We start from the raw sequence: 23,981 nt of genomic DNA on the forward strand, positions 1-23,981 counted from the left end.
AGAATGAAAATGTTTCGTATATGAGTCTGATTGAGGGTTCAAGAAAATAAAAAACACTCACTATGACCAATATGTATTCCTTTTACTTGAAGATGTAGCTTTGATCTATTGGAAGTAAAGGTGAAATTTTCACCATTAATCTACTTTCTGTCTCAATAGATTTGCCTCTTCTGAATATTTCATATAAGTAGAATTATATGTGGTCTTTTGTGACTCACTTCTTTCACTTAGCATAGTGTTTTCAAGGGTAATCCATTTGAAACATGTACCAGTGTTTCATTTCTCTTTATTCCTTTAATTGTTGAATAATATTCCATTATGTGGATATACCACATTTTGTTTATCTATTCATCAGCTGGATTGTTTCTACCTTTTGGCTATTATGAATAATGCTATTATAAAAATATACAAGTTTTTTTTTGAATACCTGTTTATAATTCTTTTGAGTGTATATCTAGGAGTGGAATTGCCGGGACTATGATAATTCTCTGTTTAAACGTTTGAGAAACTGCCAAGCAGTTTTCCAAAGTATCTGCACCATTTTATATTTCAACCGGCATGTGTGATAGTTCCAGTTTCTCCACATCCTAGCCAGCAGTTGTTATTACTGACTTTTTGATTATAGCCATCCTAATGGGTGTGAAGTGTTTCACTGTAGGTATCTTGAGGGTTTGGGGTTTTTTTTTTTGGCATTTCCTTCACAGCTAATAATGTCAAGCATCTTTTCACGTGCGTATTGGCCATTTATCTGCTTTGAAGAAATGTCTATTCAGATCCTTTTCCTGTTCTTCAAATAGGTTATCTTTTTTTATTATTGAGTTGTAAGAGTTTTTTATATATTCTAGATGCATATCCCTTATCAGATATATGATTTGCAAATATTTTCTCCCATTCTACAGGTTGCCTTTTCACTTTCTTGATAGTGTCCTTTGAAGCATAGAAGTTTACAGTTTTGATGAGGTCTAATTTATCTATTTTTTCTTTTGTTGCTTGTGCTTTGGTGTCATATTTAAAAATCCATTGCCAAATTTGAGGCCATGCAGATTTGCCTCTACTTTTTCTTCTAAGAGTTTTATAGTTTAGCTCTTATAGGACTTTGATTCATTTTGAGTTCATTTTTGTATGTGGTGTGTTATAAGGGTCCAATTTCCCTTTGTACGTGACTGTGCATCCCAGCATCGTTTGTTGAAAAGACTGTTCTTTCCCCATTGAATGATGTTGGCACCGTTGTCAAAAATCAGTTGACCAATGACACATCGGTTTACTTCTGGACTTTTTGTTCTATTCCATTAATATATATGTGTATCCTTATGCAAGTCCCACATTGTCTTGATTACTGTTGCTTTGTAGTGAGTTTTGAGATCAGAAAGTATGGGTCCTCCCACATTGTTCTTCTTTTTCAAGATTGTTCCGGCAATTCTGGATACCTGGTAATTCCATATGAATTTTAGGATCAGCTTGTCAACTTCAACAAAGAAATCAGCTGGGATTCTGATAGGGACAGCATTGATTCTACAGATGACTACAACCGATTTTTGCATATTCATCTTGTATTTTGCAACCTTGCTGAACTTATTAGTTGTAATAGTATTTCGGTGGGTTTCCTAGATTTTCTTATAAATAAGGTCATGTTATGTGTGCAGAGAGATAGTTTTACTTCTTTTCTAATCTGGATGCTATCTAACTATTATTTGTTGTTGTTGTTGTTGTTGCTTGATAGCCTGACTGCCCCGACTAGAGCCTTTAGTAATATTTTGAATAGAAGTGGTAAGAGTGGACATCCTTGTCTTGTTCAAAATCCTAGGCGGAAAGCATCTAGTTTTTCACCATAACGATGATATCAGCTTGACTTTTCCGTAAATGTCCTTTATCAGGTTGAGGAAGTTCCCTTCAGTTCCTAATTTGTTGAATGTTTTTATCATGAAGGGGTATTAGGATTTTTTCACATTTTTTTCCTGAGCCTATTGAGATGATATTGGTTTTTATTTTTTATTTTATTGATGTGATATATTACATTAATTGATTTTCCCTAAGCTCATGTAAATCATACTAGGAGACAGTACAAACGTCATGCAACAAAAAGCATACACTTTATGTATATTGTCTGTCCCGGTCTCTTTTCAAAAACAAATTAACTTTTTTGGGTTGTGGAAAAGAAAACTGAAGGAGCAGCATAAATTGGGTAAATTTTTGTGCAAGTGAAAATATTCTTTGTTTTCTTCTCAGTGATTAGCTACTCAGAAATTTGAAATTGTTTTTAAAACTTGTGATTTGCTTTACTTTTCCTAGTTGATGATCCAGATCTTTTTTATGTCTTTTCAAGCAATCACCATGAAATTTCTATTTTGAACTACAACACTTTAATCAATTTTTGTTTGGGTTTTAGTTCAAAGCAATTGAATAAATAGGAAGTAAAAATGCACTCGTGGGCCTTTTTAAAATCAACTGTGCACTTTGAGCATGAAAGCACCACTTTTATTTGTGCTACTTTGGGCATAAATAGTGATGATGTACTTCCCTTTTTTTTCTACATTTAAGGGTCCACCCAGAAGTCTGCAACTATATTGAGTCCCGGAAATGTTCTCATTCTCTTCTCTTGCCTGTGATATAATCTCTTTGCATAGTTGGTTCAAGAATAATGTTAAGTAGACCCAGATCATGTGTTTGGGCCCGTTAAAGGCAACGTATCTTCTCTGTTTCCTGAGAACAAATTGCAACCCAGGTTCCAGCCACCTGGCACCTTTTTGCCGTTGCTCACCAAGCACCATGAGCTGGGAAATGTGGGCAACTGAATGCAGTCAGTCCCTGTCACTGGAAAATTGACCACAGAGGGTGTGTTTTCAGGAAGAGTCATCTTCATTGAACAAAGGCCAGTATGTGGTTACTTTAGGTTCTTAAATTTAACTGGAATATATTTGGTTAAGGTAAAAAGGTTATTTTAAAAATATATTACTGAGGCTTCACAACGGTGCTTTTAGGGATTAAAATAGTCTGAGCGGTCTGTAATTTCAGGGTTTCTAAGATCCACATAGAATTAGCGTATCCAGCTAGATATAAAAATGAGACATAATACAACACCCACTGTTTTTTCCTTTTTTTTTTTTTTTAATTGGTATCTTACCATCCCATGTGCTTTTGTTTTTGTTTTGAAAGAAAAAGAAAGTATGATTATTAGAAAAGTATACTACAACCCTTTCTGAAGGAGAAGATACTTTTTTGGTCTTCAGAAGCCACATTTAAAAAGGCACGAAGTGATGTTTCCTTAGACTGTGTTGTACTTGTGAGGCAGAATAGAATAGCAGCTAAAAGTCTAATTCTAGAGTTAGACTAAATTCTCTGCGTTTCAGTATTTCCCATCTCTTAAATGGAAAAATTAAATGAGATAACACAGGTAAAAAACTTAGAATAGTGACTGGCAAATAAGTGCTCATTAAATGTGAACTATCTGTGGTAGTAGACATAAGTACACTATTAGAACATTAGGACTGAACCAAAATGAAGTTAATATAATTAGTCACTAGTAACTAATATAATTTACTTATTAGTATATATCAGAGTTCATAATCTAAACCCTTATTTCCATCCTCATGGGTAGCCATAAATTATCTACTTTCTTCAGAGACTTCCCATCATCAACTCACCTGCAAAAAAGGCATAGGAGGGGAAAACAGGCTCTGTTGGATTCTGAGTGTAGAATCTGTACGTTTAAGAACACTTTTGGAAATTACAGGTGTTCATTTTTAGGCCACTTTGGCAGTTGAAGCCATAGCAATTATTTCTAGAAGGCTAAAGGAAAATCTGTACTGTGTTCTGAAAATTGACTACCTAGAAACTTTGGTGAAATACTAGGTCTTTGGAAACTAGTGCTCAGATTACCAAGAACCACCATGCAAATAGCTGGGTCCTAGATTTACATGATGCTACTTCTTCCTCCCACCCTCCATGAGGCCTCTCTGCTCCCTGGGTTGGCTATCGTGAAAACCAAGTTGATCCGTGGTAAAGTCTCCTGGTGGCCAAAAAAGGAGCTGTGTGACGCTCTTCCTATCACATCCCATCTTCCATTTCTGTCACTTAGCTGACGGACTGTACTCTCACTTTCACTGCTGATAACCAGTCATTCTCACTTCCAATGAATTGCTTTCTTTCATGCACATACATCTTTCTTATACCCCTTCTCTCTATCAGATTTTGCCACTTAACTTCAGGAAAATTCTACCATGTCACCTTACTATTTGTGGGAGTAAAACAAAAAAATCTTAATGAACACAGCTCTCCAGATTTCCTAGAGATACTTCTAATTAAAATACCCCACAACAAACCTAGGCCAGCAATCTTGACAGTGCTCTGAAGTACCTTTCAGATTCTCTACGAAAGTTCAGCTCATACAACTTAATTTGCCTTTTTTCAAGTACTGACATTCAAGATAATTTTCACATGTTTTATCTTATTTATTGTTATTCTAATTATAATAGGAATACTATAATAATAATTTTCCTACATCTGTTTATTGAAGATATATAGGATTTCATCTCTGTTGTGGACTCATTGGCCTGAGAAAATATAGTCAGAGTTCTTAATAATATAATGGTGAATTATTAAAAGATTAGTACCTGCCTGTATTTTTCGTATTCGACTCCTAAATGTTTGTTGCTTATTATCAAGAGCAGAATGAAGTTTCTGTCTGGGATGATAAAAAAGTTCTAGAGATGGATAATGGTGTTAATTGTGCAACGTTGTGAATGTATTTAGTGCCACTGAATTATACACTTAAAAATGGTTAGGATGATAAATTTTGTGTTGTGTATATTTTACCACAATAAAAAATATTATCCTGAGTTAGCCATAAAGTGAAATAATAGCATTCTATTTGGGGCTCTGAGTGTGCACCTAGAAGGGACTTAGCCTCCTGCCACTCCTAAGAGCCCCTTCATTCTCACACTGGGGTGGAGAAAACACAGCTGTGTTTACTTTTCCAGCCCCATCTTCTATTTTGAAATATAACCTTTTTGCAAATGAGAGCCAAAGTCAAGTGACACAGCTTTCTGCTCACCTCTTCAGTTTTCCAAACACTGTTTTTCTAGTGGAGTTCTGGGTTAGGTACAGCACACCTAGGTAACACTATCACTCAAATGCCCTCTGAGTGGAATTTAATTAGCCTACCTTCATAATTTCTGTACTCAACTTGGTATGATGCATTTCTTTTTCACTTGCATCTGTGTGTGAAAACGTACAATTGTGTTTTCACCAGCCATAGTATTTTCAAGCGTGTGGACCATTCCACACATCAAATTCAATTTACAAAGAAACTAAGGCTTTTCTTAACTAGTATTTTTCTATTTCGTAAAGAATTATTTGTTTCCTGAGATTAGAAAGATGTTTATATGCAGTGTGAGCATGAGATCCTACTGATAATTGTCTTTGAATTCTGGCTATGGACATGACAATTTGAAGTGCGTACTAAAAATTATGTATTTATGTTTTTACACAATAATGATAAAACAACGACAAAATATAAATTTTGCAGTTAAAAGAGCAGCAAAATAGATTAGCTTTCTGTCTTCAAACAACAACCTTAACATGAATTGATTAAAATCTAAATGTCTGTTCTTAAAAATGTATATTATACTTAGGTTATGAATTTATTAAATGTTCATTTCATCAAAGCACATGCCAAAAAAGCCAGCATGTAGCTATTACTTAATATTTTTAGATTTACTTTCTTCTTGTATTTCCTCCTAGTATCCTATGGTATTATTTCCATTCAATCAATATGATATAAGTATAAAACATGGTTTTATATCTAATTATAAACATCTAATTATATACATTTAAACATCTAGTTATATAAAAACAAATATATATATTTATATTCTCTTACCAGCTTTAAAAATAGAAAAGTATTCCATTTTCTTTCTGATTATATATGCAGACAGTTGAAGTACTTTGTTTTACAAAGTGAAAATCATTACAATGAAATTAATAGTCAGTGTGCTGAGGAAATGTGCAAGATCATTTTTCATCGTTTTCCCTTGAAATTACCTAGAAAAAATATGATCTTGTTGCATTGCATTCTGAAGAAGTTGAATAGATATTTGAAATAAATAAAACTATGTAAATGGGAAGTTAAGTAGGTTCCAGTGTGACTAATAAGCGATATCAAATTCTTCAGGACTGTGGCGTGCATAACAAGCTTGAAGAATTTGTGCACAAAAGCCTAAGCCATTGTGTAACCTTGGCGGTGATCAGATGCTACAGTTTTCTAAGCTATTACAGTTTTTATCCAGCTTGGTACATTTAACCTAGTAATAAGATGCTCAGCTGAACCGTTACTTTAAACGCTGTTTCTAGAGTGGCACAGTCTGTATTTTTGGAACTTCATCCTCTACTCCAGAAAACACTTGCCCGTAGACAAATTGATACATTTAAGTTCTTTAAAAAATAAAACAACCAGACAGGTAAACTTTAAAATTATTTCTCTTGATGATGACCTTTGTATTGGTGTGGGAACATCAGATTCTAAGTCAGGAGACCCTGAGTACAAGTCTTTGTCAGTTCGTAGTGGTGTGACCGTAGATAATCACTAAACTCTGAGCCTCGGAAGATGAGAATAGAAGCAATAGCTTCCCAATCAGATTTAGTGGCTTGTGAGGCTCAAATGAAATAACATGTGAGACAACTTCAAAAACCATGTAAAGCACTAAACAAATATTAATTGCCATTTTTCCAAGATTCTGATTAGAACTTTTCTGATCTCATAGATTTAACTGAATTATGAAACTGATAAAATCATACCAATAAGTTGTTTCATAGAGCATTATAGGGCACATAAGTTTTAAAAACCATTACTTTGTTATATTTTAAATTTCCAGATCATTTCATATCTGCATGACTTTGGTTTTGCTGGTTTGTTTCTATTTTTTGGTGTGTTTAAGATGCCTCTCTTTTTTAATGTAAATAGAGTTGCTTTGGGAAGTAGAAATTGGTGGGGTCCTAACGTCCTAATACAGGGCACTGCTTTTCCTCACCTGCATCCTGAGCCAATGGAGAAATAAGACCAAAGAGCCAGCAAACAGAGAAACAAGATGGTGCTCCCCCTTTTGACTGAAAGAGCCTAGGTTGGAGGAGGCGGCTTGGTGTAACAGCTAAAATGGACTTCCACAGTCCTAATAACCCATGTCTAGACTGTGGGGAAAGTTTAAGTCAGCACAGCGCACACTCTTACCCTGGTTACTTGTCTCCCCTCGTCCAAGTAGAGAGAGAAGGAGAAAGAGACTTTCCCCAGGCCTCAGGATCTTGGGTGGTTCAATTTCCCACATCTAGAAACATGGATCCTTGGCTGTCTTCCACCAACCAGGTAACTCATTCTACCTCCTTGGGGAGGAGTAGGGGGTGGGCAGAAGGCCAGGGTGCTTAAAGAAAAATCCCTCTTTATGGAAACCAAAGAAGAAAGAGGCTTTTCTCTTTAACAGAGGTGAACAGAAACTAAATAAATGGTGTTTACCTCCCCATCCCCTCTCCTACCCACCTCTTCAGCTGTCATCTCTCAGGCTTTCCTCCCCTTACACTGCTTACCTAGTCCTGCTGCCCTGTTGCTGGCCCTGTACCCCATACCCCTGCCCCCAAGCACAGGCTGCCCTGAAGCTCCGTCAGACTGTACCACATAGTTGTGGAGAAATACTGGCTCCTAAGCAAGGCAGGTTGAAGCTATAGACTGATTGCATCCCCCCCAAATTCTCATGTTGAAACTAATCTCCAGTGTGAGAGTATTTGGAGGCTGGACCTTTGGGAGGTGATTAGGTCACGAGGGTAAAGACCTCATGGATGAGATAAGGGCACTTATAAAAGAGGCCCCAGGGAGCTCCTTGGACCCTTCTACCATTTGATGTTACAGCGAAAAGAGGGCAGTCTGTGAGCCAGAAAGCAGGCCTTACCACACACTGAATCTGCCAGCACCTTGATCTTGGACTTCTCAGCCTCCAGAACCATGAGAAATAAACTTCTGTTGTTTATAAGCTACCTAGTCTAAGCAGCCTGAACAGACTAAGACAGTTGATTAAGGGGAATTTGGAGTAGCTAAGGTTAGCTTCTGTCCTTCTCTCAGTGAAAGAAAGGTAGGTCTCTGGTAAAAATATTTCCCAAACAGTTTCATCTCTATTGTGGCAGGACCTCATTGAGCTTCCTTTGGGAGACTTATTTGTGAAATGGTTCATTTGGCAAGTCAAGAACAACCCATCTCTTTCTTCAAGAAATAGATGTAGCTGGGGTCTCAAACTAGTTTTAAGTTCTATCTGACATGTATCACATGTCAGTGATATTGTGGAAAAGAGGTGGTAAAGTCTTATTAGGAAAAAACAAACAAATGCAGAAATCCAGGATTAACATAATATGAAGAAATTTAAATTATTTAGCCATTCGCTAAACATGTATTGATCACCTATCATGAGCCAGGCATTGCTCTGATTGCTAGGGAAATGGAGAGGAAGTCTATTGTCCCCGGCTTTGAGCTGCCCATAGTTTTATGAGGGTGACAGAGAATTCGATTCCAGTATGATATATACTGTGAGAGAGGTATGCACAGACTGTTAAGGGAACACACGGACAGGGACATGGCCCAGGTTTGAGGAGTTAGTTGCGGAAATCTTTCTAAAAGAGTCCTGAAGTGCATCCTATAGGCAAGATGAAGGGAGTAGTAAAAGAGAGAAAGATGTCCTAATTTAGGCAAAAGTAATTGAAAATAAGACAAGGCTCAGAGCTAAAAAGAGAGCCTGGCATGTTTGGATAATAGCAATCATTTAAATGGAGTAAAGAGTTTAGAGAACGGTAATAAAAGAAACTGGAGGGATGAGCAAGGCCAGATCATACCTTATGTGCTATGATAAGGAGTTCGTGCTTTTCTCCAAAGGCACTGAGGAGTTTTAAGCAAGGAAGAGCATGTGTTTTAGACATCACCAGTGATAGGGAGAATGTAGCATAGGGGGCAGCTCTGGTAACATTCACGGCAGGAGGCCCTGGTGGCCTGCACTAAGAGAGTGACCGTGGACCTAAAGAGAAATGGATGGACTTGGGGAGACATTAAAAACATCAAAGTCAGTAGGACTGTCATTTACTGAATAGAGGAAGTGAGAGGGAAAGAGAAGTCAAAGATAATTCAGGTTTCTGTGTTGGGCAACTGTGTTAGTACCCTTCACCAATACAGAAAATATTTATTAGGAGAGCATTAGGTTTGGGGTAGACTTAGGGAAAAGATGAGAGCAAGGTTTAGAACACACTGAGTTAAGATCCCTATTGAATATCCGAAAGAAAATGTATAATAGGGTTTGAACATATGGGTTAGGAGCTCTAGATAGAAAGCTGGGTTCGAGATTGGGGGGTGTGTGTGTGTGTGTGTGTGTACACACGCATGTATCAACATACTTATGTACTTTGGGTGGAGGAGTAGGGCAGTAGGCACCTTGGATATGGATAAGCTCATCCAGGGAAGTGTGTTGAGACTAAGAATAAAGGGACAGAAATGAGGCCCTGGAAAATACCATTTCAGAAATAGGCAAAAAAACAGACAGAAGGAAAAACTAACAAGTGTTACAGAAGCCAAGAAATAAAAACTCAAAGAGTCACCTGTTTTAAGTGCAACGAAGAGGTCCTGTAAGTTTAGCACTTCACGTCATCTTCTGAGTTTAGCAAAAGAGTGATTATGAGTAACCTTGGAGAAATCAGTGGCGGTGGAGGGGCAGAGATAGAGGCAGATGGCAGTGGGTGAGGAATGAAGCAGATAGCCAGTGTCAGCAATGGTCTCAGCCCGTCTGAGAAACAAAGTAGAAAGATAGTGTGGGAGGGGAGTTCAGTGGGTGAGATGTCAATGGGCCATATAGACCTGAGGAGAATTTTCTGTAAATGGTGAACTGATTATATGAAAGATGAGCAATTAGGGGACACCTGCTGACTGATGAAGCCATGTCCTCGAAGAGTGGGGCCAAGATGAATGTGGAGCACCGGGGAAGGGTTCGCTTTGGGCAGGAGGAGGGCAGCACAGATGGCTTCAAATGTAGATAAGTCTTTTGGATACAGCAGGTAGAGGAGATCCTTAGCTGATGGTTCCTATTTTCTCTATTAAGTAGGAGGCTAGCCACCTGCTGACAGCAAGGAGGAAGGTGATGGTGTTGGCGAGAGAAGAGAAGCGGTGAAATCCGTGCTGTAAAGAACGAATGGGGGAGGCTTACTGGGAAAATAGGAGATGTCTGGACAGCTTAAGGTTAAAGATCACGAATTTTTATAAACTTCTTAAATATTTTTTCAAAAAAATCACTGGAACAGCCCTTTGTATTTTCAAAACCAGTATTAAACAGGATCCCACACTGAACACATTGTTTCTTCCAGGTTCATTTCCTAAAATGCTCCTCTTTCCTCTTTCCACTGCTCCCCCACTCCAGTTGGCTAGTACAGAAGATTTTCTGGCTTTAGTGAAGCCACTTTTCCAAGAATACATGGAACAGATTACAGAAGCAAGTGACAGCCGGCTTGCTTCTCCTTCTTCACTTACAGTCAGCTGGAGTTCTGAAAAGAGGAAGTTAGGAGAACTTTTTTTCTTTTTTAAAGAAAGATGGGAGAATCAGGAAGCTTGAGCAGGTGGAAACACTGAGGAAAAAAGAAAGAAGAGAAAAGGGGAGCAAATAAATAATGAAACAAAAGAAATGAACCAAAATGTAAACTGAAATGATGTCATAAATCAGAAAGAAAGGGGAGCAAAGAAAATACCTGCTTTCTAATCTAGCCTCTTAGTTTGCTACCAAAATATGTAGTATCCTTGAACTAGGAGCCCAAGTCACATGGAACACAGAAGTTTTGAGTGATTTCAGCTCTCTTCTGCCTAATTTATCTGTATCAGTGGCAAAGTATTCTGGGCTTTTGTTTGTTTCTTTGGACCAACCCCTTAATTTAAAAATCACGTCTAGGGTATCGGAGGAACAAAGGGACCAGATTCAGCACCATTCAAAATATTTAATGGGTGCTTGTCATGTGCAGGTATGACTGTTCTGGGTAGTGGGGATTTGCAGAAAAACAGGAAATAGTCTCTACCTTTGCAATATAATTTCTCCCAATTGAAAGGAGACTATTACTTAGGACTTATGTAGGTGGCAGAGCCCAATCCTCTGGCTTTTATCAGCTAGCCGGACATTTATTGGCAAGTAACCTCTTAGAAAAAATAAGAAGCTTGAGTACTGCTTTAACTGTGCCATTGCTTGTATCACCTTTTCCTAACCTCTTGTCCCCTGATGCTTCTGACTCAGATTTGCCCCCTACCCTACCCCCATCAAGACGCTGATGTAACGCAAGCAGATAGATAGCAGCTGAAGCCAAAATAGAATGGATAGTTATCTGAGGAGATAAAGTGACGGTGTTCCCTGTTCAGGCTATTGTTCAAGGGAACATGTCTTTTATTTATAGACATAGAATTTAAAGGCATAGACAGTCAGAGCTGGATATTACCTCTTCTTACTATAATTCGTTTCCTAGAAGTATGGTTGATATAGCTACCTTCTTTGCATGTAAATTGAATGTGATAGATGGGTGTTTTGTACTTGGTTTCATGTTCTTTTAATAGGTTCTGTTACTGTTGGGGTTAAGGCTGGTTTCTAAATTTTAATGCTTCAGTATTTTGCTTTTATAGGACACTATTTTATCTCTACTTATCTGAGACACGGGTTGCAGAAAAAGGCAGGAGGTTTTAAAAGATGCCAAATATAGGTGATGTTCATATTAATAAACTATTCATACTTTAGTCTGGTATGGCTAAGTAGATGAAGTCTCCAAATTGTTAGCGGGTTTGCAAAGTTGGCTCCCCTTAATAGATTTCATGGCGGTTAGTGGAGCCTTTGTGCCAGGAAAAATGTAGTAGTCTGTTCTTAAACCTCCATTTCCTTGCTTCCAAACACCCAAGAGTGAGGTTCACAAGGATGCCACTAACCTTCTGTTGCTCTGGGAAAGTGACTTCATTTTTCTAAGACTTTACTAAAAAGTGTTATGTGCCTTGTACTCTTGGAGTGTGTTTTTTCCTAAGCTCTAAGAAGATCTTACAGATTGAACCTCATGATTTTTTACAGCCCTTCTGCAAGAAAGGGAAGAATAGTGCCTATAAACCACTTTGAATTATTCGAAACAAAGATAATAGAATGTAAGGAACCCAAGATAAACCTGGCCAGCCCATTTTTAACAGGTTAACTGATGAACAAGAAATAATTTTTATACAAACATGAAAACAGCTGATTAATTGTAAACTTTGTTTGTTGTCGTGATACAAATAAGGAAATTTATTTTCTCCCTGAGATGAAAAAAGATTCTGACATGGTATACCCATGTTTACCCGTGTAAGGGCAAACATTAATTTGAAAAAGAAGTATTAAAGCTAGATTATATGAAGGAACTTACATTCAAGAATATTATCATAGCAGCATTTCTGTGAACAGGATTAATCACAAAAGTAACAAATATGCTTTATGAACATAATATTTGAAGTATTTTTTTTTTTAATTTGGCTATTAACCATAAGGTTAATTGATTCTTTTCTTCCTGCTCCATTGTGGTTAACATACTCATTCTTCCCTTTAAAGACCCATTGTATTATGCAAATGAAAGAGATTGAAAGACTTTGTGTCTAAGAGAGAAGGCTGCTTTTTGCAGGGGGACTCATGCACCTGTCTCAGCCTTCAGCCCCCCACCTCTGCTGCCATTGGCTGCCAAGCTAGGGACTCAGTGATCAGGGTTAGTGGGTGTAGGGTCCTTGAATTTTGACTCCCATTTTCTTTGTGACTTACTCTGATTTTGTCTTATAATTTCTCCCCTTCCAACTCTCAGCATGCCAACAGCAGCTGCATCATGGCACTCACCCTTGCTGCCAAGAGGGCAGGCAGCCTCCTTGGAGACTGGAACGTGGCACTCTAGCCAACGGTTAAGAAATAGATACTGGAGTAAGACATATAGCACCGCTGATATGCAGAGCCTTCTAGGAGGCATTTAGTGGAACACTGTGTCCACAGTATTTTTTAACTTAATTTAAATTTTGGAAACTTTCTATTATGGAAAGTCTTCAAACATATACACAGGTAGAAAGAATACTGTAGTACATGCCCACGTACCTTCCTGTCTCTCCCTTTCACCCATGATCAACTCATAGACAATCTTGTTTCACTGTCCATGGTGTTTCCCCCATGGTTTATCCAGGCTACTGGTAGATTCATTTCCAGGGATAAATATCTCTTAAATTATAGTTCCTTTTCCATCCTTCCTCAGTCTAAGATCTGTCACCTTAATGATTTTCTCAATCCTTTCTTCCTAAAGGTAAAAGCTAGTAGAGTCGTTTTTTCCTTCTAAATTAAGCCAAGGTGCTATGTTAGTAACTGTCATATTTTCCAGTACTGTCCCCTAAATTTTCGAGGCTTTGTTCATCCAGTTAGCCAGTCTACCCAAAGCATGGCTGAAAGGTACAGGATCTTAGAATATAGAAGTTTCAAGAACACTGAGTTTGATTCTCAGTTTTACCACAGACTAGCTAGCTGTGTAACCTGAGACAACTTCCTTAACCTTTCTGTGCCGCAGTGTCCTCTTGTTTTTAACATGAGACTAGTAATAGGACACGCCCTACATTACTGTTGCAAGACTTAAGTGAGTTCATATACTTAGACCACTTAGATGGAGCCTGGTACAAAGTAAGTGTTCAACGTATGCTAGTTGCTGTCACCATCACCACCCTCATCATCATTTTCTGCCCCTCACCACTCATTTTACAGAATAGAGAACTGAGGCCCAGGTGGATGAAGCAGCCCCCTTCAAGGCATATGGCAGTTTTATCAGGAGACCTTGAACAAGAAACCACATGGCTCAATTCCTTTATTATACTAGATATAGTCTGTCCTCAAGGAATTATGCTCTGACAGACAAGAATGATTTGTAAAGGAAAGGGAAGAGCATTAATAAAAGCATGAACAAAGGAATAACTATTGCTGCCAGAGAGGTAAACCTTAGAAGTTGTATGTTTAGAAAGCAGAGTGCTCCGGGTTAACATACCTCCTTTTTAGTGGAGAAGGTGAGATTTTAAGAACGCTTTTGTTTAAGAAAGGAGATGATTTGGCTAATGAAACTGGAGAACATTCTGTACTCAGGGAGAGAGAGAAGAAAGTTCAAGTATGGGATGCAATCAACAGATCTCGGGAACATTTGCCCATGAGATTAAGAGAGAAGACAAGATATAAGAGGAGAGGGGAAGGTAAGATTGTTTGAACCATCCGTGACTGTCAAAAAAACAAAAGAAATGGATGGATCCTAGACTTTATCTAAAGCCAAGAGGGGTCTGACATTCCTAAAGTTTTTATTTATGACTGACTTTTAACATGTGCTAAGCATTATTCTGCTTACTCATAAATTACTACTTATATTACTTCATATAATTCTCATAACAATTCTATGAAATAGGTACTACTATTGATTTCCTAATACAGCTAAGGAAACAGACGCAGAGAAGTTGAATAACTTGTCCAAGGCCATTTGCTTATTAATAGGCAGGATTTGTACCCAAGTAGTCTAGCTCTATGCTCTGTGTTTTTAAACACTCTGCCATGCTGGCCCATGGTAACCAAAGCCCTGGTGCATCTGTAATCTTGAGGAAACCAGTGTATAGTGATGCCCTTTAAAGAAGCTGGAATTGTGGCATCATTACTCACTGATACCTGTGCTCTCGGCTGACCCAGGGACACTTACTATTTAAATCCCAGTCAGGTTTCAGGAAGCAGATTCTGTCCATTCGTTGCATACATGGACCTTTCTAAAAAGCTTTGTCATCACCGGGTGAGGTTACATTTGTTCTAGTTGCCATCCTAAGAAAAAGTATTCTGGTATTTTATTTTCACATGAAGCTGTAAAACAACTCTTGATAGGGATGTGTTTGGTAACTTCATTCATCCAGAGTCATTTTACTACACAGGTATTTCTTGAGAGCCTCTGTTCTAGGTGTTGGGGGATGCCTGTGAAGAGAGCAGTTCCTTCTCTACAGAATCTCCGTGGAGTTTTCCTTTCTTAGGAGCTTCTTCTCTTTAGCATATAAACAGACATTGTTTCTCCCAACTTAAAAAAGAAAAAGAAAAATCAAGAGAAAGCCCTCATGACCCCACTTCCCTTTCCAGCTACTGGCCATATCTCTTTTCCCGTTTACAGCATAATGTCTGGAAAATAGTCTGTTCTCGTATTTGTCTTCACTTTCTCTCCTCCCATCCTCTTTTAAACACACACCAAGCCGACTTTCTCCACCAGATTGCACTAGCTCCAGACTTGAATTACATCCCTCTGCCCACTAACAAACAGCTCCACGTAGATGTCTGCTAGGCACAGGGAACATCCAAAACTGAACTCGTGATCTTCCTGTCCAAGCCCCATCCCTGTGAATGGAGAACCCATCCTTATTGCTCAAGCCAAAAACTTTGGCCTCATACTTGACTCCACTCTTGTTCTCACACCCCACCATCTATTCCATCAGCACATCCTATTGACTTTAACCTTTAAGTCTATCCAAAACCCAACCGCTTTCTCTCACCTTTACTATCACATCCCTAATCCACATCACCATCATCTCTCTTTCCCAGCTGGTCTTTCTACTTCCTTCCCTGGCCCTGTACCCCTCACTGCCTGCTGTCAACATGGCAACCAAAGAATTCTTTTAAGCCATCAGTCAGAATGTATCTCCTCTGCAAAAATATGTTCTTCAACAATTTTTAATCCCACATGCAACAACATGGATGAATCTCATACATATACTGTTGAGTGAAAAAAGCTGCAAACAAAAATGTATGATTACCTTCATTTAAAATATAAAAATAGGTGACTCAGTCTATGTTGTTAGAAGTCGGAATGGTGATCTAGGGGTCAGGGAGTTGACTGTGACTGAAAGAGAGCACCACTCTCTTTCTACGACCCTATAGAAATAGGGTCATTTCTATTTCCTGATCTGGGTAGCGGTTGCTCATAGGTGTTTCGCCTGTTAAAATTTAGCCAGCTATACACTTATGATGTACCTCCTTTCTGTTTGTATTTCGCACTTCCATAAAAAGTTTTACAAAATTGTTATTTCTTACACAGAAAATCATTCTCCTCTAGATTTAGAGATAGGAATTTATCAGCATTTATAGCCATTATAATATAAGCCCTATTCAGGCAAAAGTCTTGTCTGCTTTCATTTATTCAACAAATATTTACTGAACGCTAGACACTCATCCTGGCATTTGGGATACAGCAGTGAACATGAGAGACAAAAACTCCTTAAGCTTCTGAGGTATGATAATCAGAATAAATTATATACCATTATAACCAGGTGCCAAGGACTATGGAGAGGAGAGGCAGGCAGGGAATGCTGGAGTGGGCGAGGTGAGGTGGCAGGAAACAGTCAGGAAAGGCCTCACTGAGAAGGTGACATTTGGGCCACCACTGGGAAGGAGGGGAGGGAAAGAGCCCTGTGTTTATGTGGGAGAAGAACCTCTTGGGCGGAGGATCTGGAAAACAAAGGCCTGAGGCAGAAGCAGGCTGACTGTGCACGAGCCACGGCAAGGAGACCGTGGAACTAGAGGGGCCTGAGCAAGGACAGACCAGCCGGGCTAAGGCCAGAGAAGTACCCGAGGCCAGATCACAATGGGCCTTGTAAAGACTCGGGAGTTTGATTCTCCATGAGACTGGGGGGTGGGGGGGGGGGGAATAAATTTTTGCCTGACCTGGTTTGAGTTAGGTTTCAGCTGCAGGTTGTTCGTTCTCATTGCTGTAAATATACTTCTGTTTATTATCCATTCTACTATTGATGAATGGATACCAGCTCACTCTACCAGCTCAGGGCTTGCATTGAGTGCTACTATGAACACCCTAGTGCTGCATGTCTTTTGGTAAACTCCTGTATGCAAGACATACCAACTTTAAAAGAAATTGAACAAGATGTATCAACTCTTCTTATTTGAATAACTTACATAACAGGATTTTAGTTCCAGCAAAAGGCAGGTTATCAACCACTATGTACGGTACACATTAGAGGTAAATTCCCAAGTATGTATTAGGGTAAAGCAGTAACGTTTGCAAGACAGAGAATACAAAGATAGGTAAAATAGATTATTTGCCCTCAAGGACCCGAGATTCTAGTTGGGGATAAGACATAAGCACGTGAAACAGCAACTAGCAAGGACATGTAAAGGAAATGCCAAATAATATCCTGGGCAATTTGCCCCATAGTCATTCTCAAGTGAGCAAGGTCACTTTGAACTATGTTGATATAAGATTTCAGAAGGAAGCTGGGGATTCTGTGGAGCCTGAAAGCTGACATCAGATTTGGAAAAGCAGAGAAAGACTTTGTGGACATTATCTGGGCCAGCGAAACAGCAAGAGGGCCCATTTGTATTGGAGGGGTCCGTAGGTGGTCCATCTGAATAAGAGTAGGGCTTAGGATTCATTTTAAAACCTAGTAGAGGACTTCCCTGGTGGCGCAGTGGTTAAGAATCCACCTGCCAATGCAGGGGACACGGGTTCGAGCCCTGGTCCGGGAAGATCCCACATGCCGCGGAGCAACTAAGCCCATGCACAACTACTGAAGCCCGCGTGCCTAGAGCCTGTGAGCCACAACAAGAGAAGCCACTGCAGTGAGAAGCCCGTGCACCGCAACGAAGAGTAGCCCCCGCTCACTGCAACTAGAGAAAGCCCACGACAGCAACAAAGACCCAACACAGCCAAAAATAAATAAATTTTAAAAAAAATAAAATAAAACCTAGTAGAGATATAGATGGATTTATTTCTCAAGTAAGTAAATAGCTGCGTTCTAATCTGGGAATGTTTATATATTCCACATTTCTCAATCACTTTTGATATATTAATGCCACATTTTGATATATTAATGCCGTATAACCTCAAAGTCCATAAGGTCTAAATGACTTAAGTATATATGTATTTTTAGATTGGCAAAGAAAACTCATCCAGTGTGACTGTAGCAGGCCCCGAGATGGAAAATAAGGCAGGCCAGACTCTGGAAAACAGCTCATTAATGGCCGAGCTTCTGAGCGACGTACCCTTCACCTTGGCCCCGCATGTGCTGGCCGTGCAGGGCACCATCAGTGACCTTCCCGACCACTTACTCTCCTATGATGTCAGCGAAAACTTATCAAGGTTTTGGTATGATTTCACTCTTGAAAACTCAGTGCTCTATGGTTCGTAATCTTTATGTCTGTTTGCACCTTAACAGCTTTAAGGCAAAAGTTTGCCTCTTTTATTTAACCTGTGTGATGTTTTTTTGACATTTCCCTGTTTAAAGGCCCTTAAAGGCCCTCAGAAAAGCAAGGATCATAAAGCAAATAATATTACATTCATTGCTCTATTTTTTTTAGAATAAAGCATATTTGTATAAAAAGTAAACTTAAGATCTACTACTTCCTTTTCCCCCTAATAATAAATACAAATATTAATTTATCAAGGTTTTATGGAAGGAGTAGATTCCGTCAACCGGTCTCTCAAAATACAACACCTCACATTTATCTTAGAAAAACTGTGAAAAAGAACTGAGGCATTTTTCTTAGTTACCACAAGAAACTGAAGAAGTCTCCACTTAGAGGGAGTGTGATTTCTCTTCTCTGGTTTGGAAGAAATTTACTTAATGTTTTCCCCTTTCTCCTTCCACTGTGTTTATTAATGAATTCAGAAAAAAAAAAAGAAAAAAGTTGGCAGTTAGTTAGTTAGCTTAATTTCTTCAGTCTTGATTTAGACATTGATGTGGAAATTTACAACTTTTCCTAGAAAGCAATGGTAGTTTGCTGATATAAGAATGCTGTAAGAAGAATGCTCTGGATACTGTTTCTTTTGAGTGACAGATTTTGGTTTCCTAATCCCATGGCAGTCTTTTCCACCTTGATGGAGTCCTGAGTTCCTGCCTTTGTTTTTTGCTACTTCACGGTTTGCTCTCTCACCAGCTTTCCAAAGAACGTTCCCTGCTTCTGCCTCAGTTGGCATTTGTTCTCCTTACCACCTATGTTCCCGGTTTATGAAGAGATCCATATTTCCTTTCAACCTCTCTGCCTCCCAAAGAAAAGCATCTCATAATGATATGTATTATTGCTGATAAAGCCCTTATTTAGAAATTCGTTGGCCATAATACAGATGGAAATGTTTTACTGCTACAAAAAGTGCAACTGACTCATTTCCAATTAGAGTGTAGGCAAAACACCTAAACAGGACTTTTAGTTCGTGAATATCTGTTATTTATTCCAACTAAAATAGAAAATTGCCATTGGTCCCTAAACTGTAAAGGGAAGAGGTAAATTGTGACAGAGCATTTTCTATGCCATGGAAAATTTAAATCACATTTGTTCTGATGAGTGGCAATACAATTTATTGATTCTGTGCCAAATCTTAAATATATTTTTCACAAAGGTAGAGTGCCATAGCAAAACTAAATACTGTGCATAAAGGTACATGAGTTATTCAAGTGTTAATGTGTCATGCATGTTTGTTTAATATATGTGGCATGGTCTTGATAAAATGTTATATTATTTAAAAGTTAAACGTACATTTCCATTGACAGAAATATGCTTCACTTACAAATAATGCTACCATATGAGGTGAATGATTAAATTAGAGCTTCACATAGTTTTCATAAAACATCAGTCTAAGAAATCTAACTTATTACTAAGACAAATGTGACCATTTTATAGCAGTTTTTGTGAAAACATCTTTTTTTTTAATATCCGTGTTAATGTACAGCCAATGTTAAAGCCAAGTGTAAGCATGTTATCAATTTGTCTATGTGTTAAATTTTGTCTAAAGTACTTATACATTTCATTTATATGTATGTCTACCATGTTATAAATATGCTTGTATTTTCATTTGTCTATAAAAGATATTTAAATAAACATGAATTTTAAAAAACTGATATTTTTATTATTTTCAGATCAGAAAAATGATTTTCTTTGCATTATTCATATCTGAGTGCAAGTTATTGATTCTTTGAAAGGCCAAGATTTAAGTACATAGTTTTCGTAGTCCAGAGAAAATTACGAAATTTCCTCTTATATGTAAGTTTTAAGGAATAACATAGAAAATGGTAAGATCACTAGTCCTGGCTTAATAAGACTAGAGATTTGGGAAAAATCACCTGAACATCTTAAGGTAGATCCCCATCATCACAAGATTTAGTAAAGGCCAGTGTTAATGACCTATTTTTAACAAAAAACATTGTAAAAATGTCCATTTTAATTTTCTTACTCTATATTAAATCAATGTTTTACTTTTTGAAAACTGGAAGAACATTACAAATCAACTAGCCAACTCCATTTTACCAAAGAGAAACCTGAAGCCTAGAACGGTTAAATGATTTAAGTCACCTAGTTAGTGATAAATATTTCCTTTAATAGTGTTAATAATTATAATATGGATTATAACAAAGCTTGTATGCTCTGGTGCATTTGAGGCAACCAGAGTTTGTAATGGCTCCCTCACTTACAAGCTGTGGGATTTGGAGTTAGTCCCTTGATTTCTTGTGTCCTTAGTTCCTTCTCCAGTTAAATAGTAATTGTATGCATCTTGCAGGGTTATGTTAGGTTTTAGATGGTGTATGTCAAATGCCTGGCAGCATAAATCTCGAACACACCATAGGTGTTCTGGGAAAGGGAGCTCTTATAATTCTCATTACTAACCACACATACAACAGTCTAATGAAATGCAAAATACATACTAACTGAACTGCTTAACGAGTAATATAAAAATATATAGCTACCTACATTTATATTGTAGATCCCTCCTGCCCCATTATTTTTTCCTATACTAAATACCTCACTAATAAAAATATTGCTAAAATATGTTGGTTGACTCTTCTGCAATTCCTTAGTTAAGAATTCCATAGGGAACACTTTTTTCCCTCTCCTTATCAAGCATCATGGTCCTTTTCCTCAATACAAGTTATCATTGTAAAAGTACTGTAGGTATAGAATATACAAGCAATTTTACTGAATCTTATTGTTAACCCTAAAATACATTCAGGAAGTTCCATGATTTTTTTCTTTTTTTTTCCAGCTCTCTTTAACGACATTTGCATTCTTTCCTAAAAACAGAATTAGAGAGGAGATTCTGGCCAATTTGTTAATCTGTTTAATTAAACTTTGATTAACTGAACTTTTAAAATCATACCATTAAATATTAACAAGAGCACATTTCTTGTTAACAATTCTGGAAACCCAAATAGTTTTTTTAAGTAAACATTCATTGACACCAACACTTTTTTTCTCTTTCTCAAAGTAAAATGATAAATTGAAAACAGTATAAATTGAAAACTCTAATTCAAAAAGACACCTGTACCCCAATTGTTCATAGCAGCACTATTTACAATAGCCAATACATGGGAGCAACCTAAATGTCTATCAACAGATGAATGGATAAGGAAGTTGTGGTATATATATATATATATATATATATATATATATATATATATATATATATACACACACACACACACACACACACAATAGAATATTACTCAGTCATAAAGATGAAATAATGCCAGTTGCAGCAATATGGATGGACCTAGAGATTCTCTATCTTACTTTACTTAGTATGATAAAGCCAATATCATATGATATCACTTATATGTGGAATCTAAAAAAATGATACAAATGAACTGACTTACAAAACAGAAATAGATTCACAGACATAGAAAACAAACGTAGGGTTTACCAAAGGGTATAGCGGGGTTGGGGGAGATAAATTAGGATTTGGGGATTAACAAATACATACTATATATAAAATAGGTAAACAACAAGGACCTACTGTATAGCACAGGGAACTATACTCAATATCTGGTAATAACCTGTAATGGAAAAGAATCTGAAAAAAAATTTATGTGTATGTATAATGGAGTCACTGCTATATACCCAAAATTAACAAAACATTGTAAATTACTTCTATTAAAATACACTTTATTGGCATGAGCCCTCCTGGAGGCCACCATTTTCTTACGAAGACATGGCCCTACTCCACATCCTGTAGGCTCCAGTGCTGGGACACCTCAAGCCAAACCAACAGGGCAGGAACACTGTCCCACCCATCTGCAGACAGGCTGCTTAAAGTCTTCCTGAGCCCACAGCCCTCTAAACACACCCCTTAGCTTGGCCCTGCCCACCAGAGGGAAAAGACCCAGCTCCACCCACCAGTGGGCAGGAACCAGTCCCTCTCACCAGGAAGCCTGCACAAGCCTCTTAGACAGCCAGGGTGCAGAGAGGAGAAGCAAGAAGAACTACAACTCTGCAGCCTGTGGAATGGAAACCACAGTCACAGAAAATTAGACAAAATGACATGGCAGAGGATTATGTCCCAGATGAAGGAACAAGATAAAACCCCAGAAGAACAACTAAGTGAAGTGGAGATAGGCAATCTACCTGGAAAAGAATTCAGAGTAATGATAATAAAAATGATCCAAGATCTTGGGAAAAAAATGGAGGCACGGATCAAGAAGATTAAAGAAATGTTTAACAAGGACCTAGAAGAACTAAAGAACAAACAACCAGAGGTGAACAATACAATAACTGAAATGAAAAACACACTAGAAGGAATCAATAGCAGAATAACTGAGGCAGAAGAACGGATAAGTGAGCTGGAAGACAGAATGGTGGAAATCACTGTTGCAAAACAGAACAAAGAAAAAAGAATGAAAATGAGGACAGTCTAAGACACCTCTGGGACAACATTAAATGCACCAACATTGGCATTATAGTGGTTCCAGAAGGAGAAGAGAGAGAGAAGGGACCTGAGAAAATATTTGAAGAGATAATAGCTGAAAAATTCCCTAACATGGGAAAGGAAACAGTCACCCAAGTCCAGAAGCACAGAGAGTCCCAGGCAGGATAAATCCAAGAAGGAACATGCCAAGACACATAGTAATCAAATTGACAAAAATTAAAGACAAAGAGAAAAATCTTAAAAGCAGCAAGGAAAAAGCAACAAATAACATACAAGAGAATCCCCATAAGGTTATCAGCTGATTTCTCAGCAGAAACTCTGCAGACCAGAAGGGAGTGGCATGACATATTTAAAGTGATGAAAGGGAAGAACCTACAACCATGAATACTCTGCCCAGCAAGGCTCTCATTTAGATTTGATGGAGCAATCAAAAGCTTTACAGACAAGCAAAAGCTAAGAGAATTCAGCACCATCAGACCAGCTTTGCAACATAAGCTAAAGGAACTTCTCTAGGTGGAAAAGAAAAGGCCACAACTAGAAACAAGAAAATTACGACTGGGAAAGCTCCAGTAAAGGCAAACATAAAGTAAAGGTAGGAAATCATCCACACACAAATATGATATCAAAACCAGCAATTGTGAGAAGAGGAGAGCACAAATGCAGGATGTTGGAAATGCATTTGAAATTAAAAGACCAGCAACTTAAAACAATCTTGTCTATATATAGACTGCTATATCAAAACCTCATGGTAACCACAAACCAAAAATCTGCAATAGACACGCACACAAAAAAAGAAAAAAGGAATCCAAACACAGCACTGAAGTTACTCATCAAATCACAAGAGGAGAGAACAAAACAGGAAGGGAAGAAAACACCTACAAAAATAAATCCAAAACAACCAAATGGCAATAAGAACATACATATCGATAATTACCTTAAACGTAAACAGATTAAATGCTCCAACCAGTGGTACATATACACAATGGAATATTACTCAGCCATAAAAAAGAACGAAATAATGCCATTTGCAGCAACATGGATGGACCTAGAGATTGTCACACTGAGTGAAGTAAGTCAGCGAAGGACAAATATCATGTATTATTGCTTATATGTGGAATCTAAAAAAATGGTGCAAATGAACTTATTTACAAAACAGAGAGTTACAGGTGTAGAAAACAATCTTATGGTTACCAGGGGGGAAGTGGGGGAGGGATAAATGGGAGATTGGGATCAACATATACATACTATTATAT

The 23,981-nt window shown here is 37.9% G+C and overlaps 1 protein-coding gene across 1 annotated transcript in view; it reads left to right on the forward strand.

Moving 5' to 3' along the window:
* Positions 1-19,867, forward strand: part of UMAD1 (UBAP1-MVB12-associated (UMA) domain containing 1) — a 235,057-nt gene extending 215,190 nt beyond the window's left edge. The window contains exon 4 of the mRNA XM_059933907.1: positions 17,966-19,867. Within this exon, the coding sequence (XP_059789890.1) occupies positions 17,966-18,223 (258 nt within the window). The 3' untranslated portion in view covers positions 18,224-19,867. The remainder of the gene's footprint in view (positions 1-17,965) is intronic.
* Positions 19,868-23,981: the final 4,114 nt, after the last annotated feature.

The sequence above is a fragment of the Balaenoptera ricei genome, chromosome 9 (assembly GCF_028023285.1).
Source record: "Balaenoptera ricei isolate mBalRic1 chromosome 9, mBalRic1.hap2, whole genome shotgun sequence".
NCBI lineage: Eukaryota > Metazoa > Chordata > Mammalia > Artiodactyla > Balaenopteridae > Balaenoptera > Balaenoptera ricei.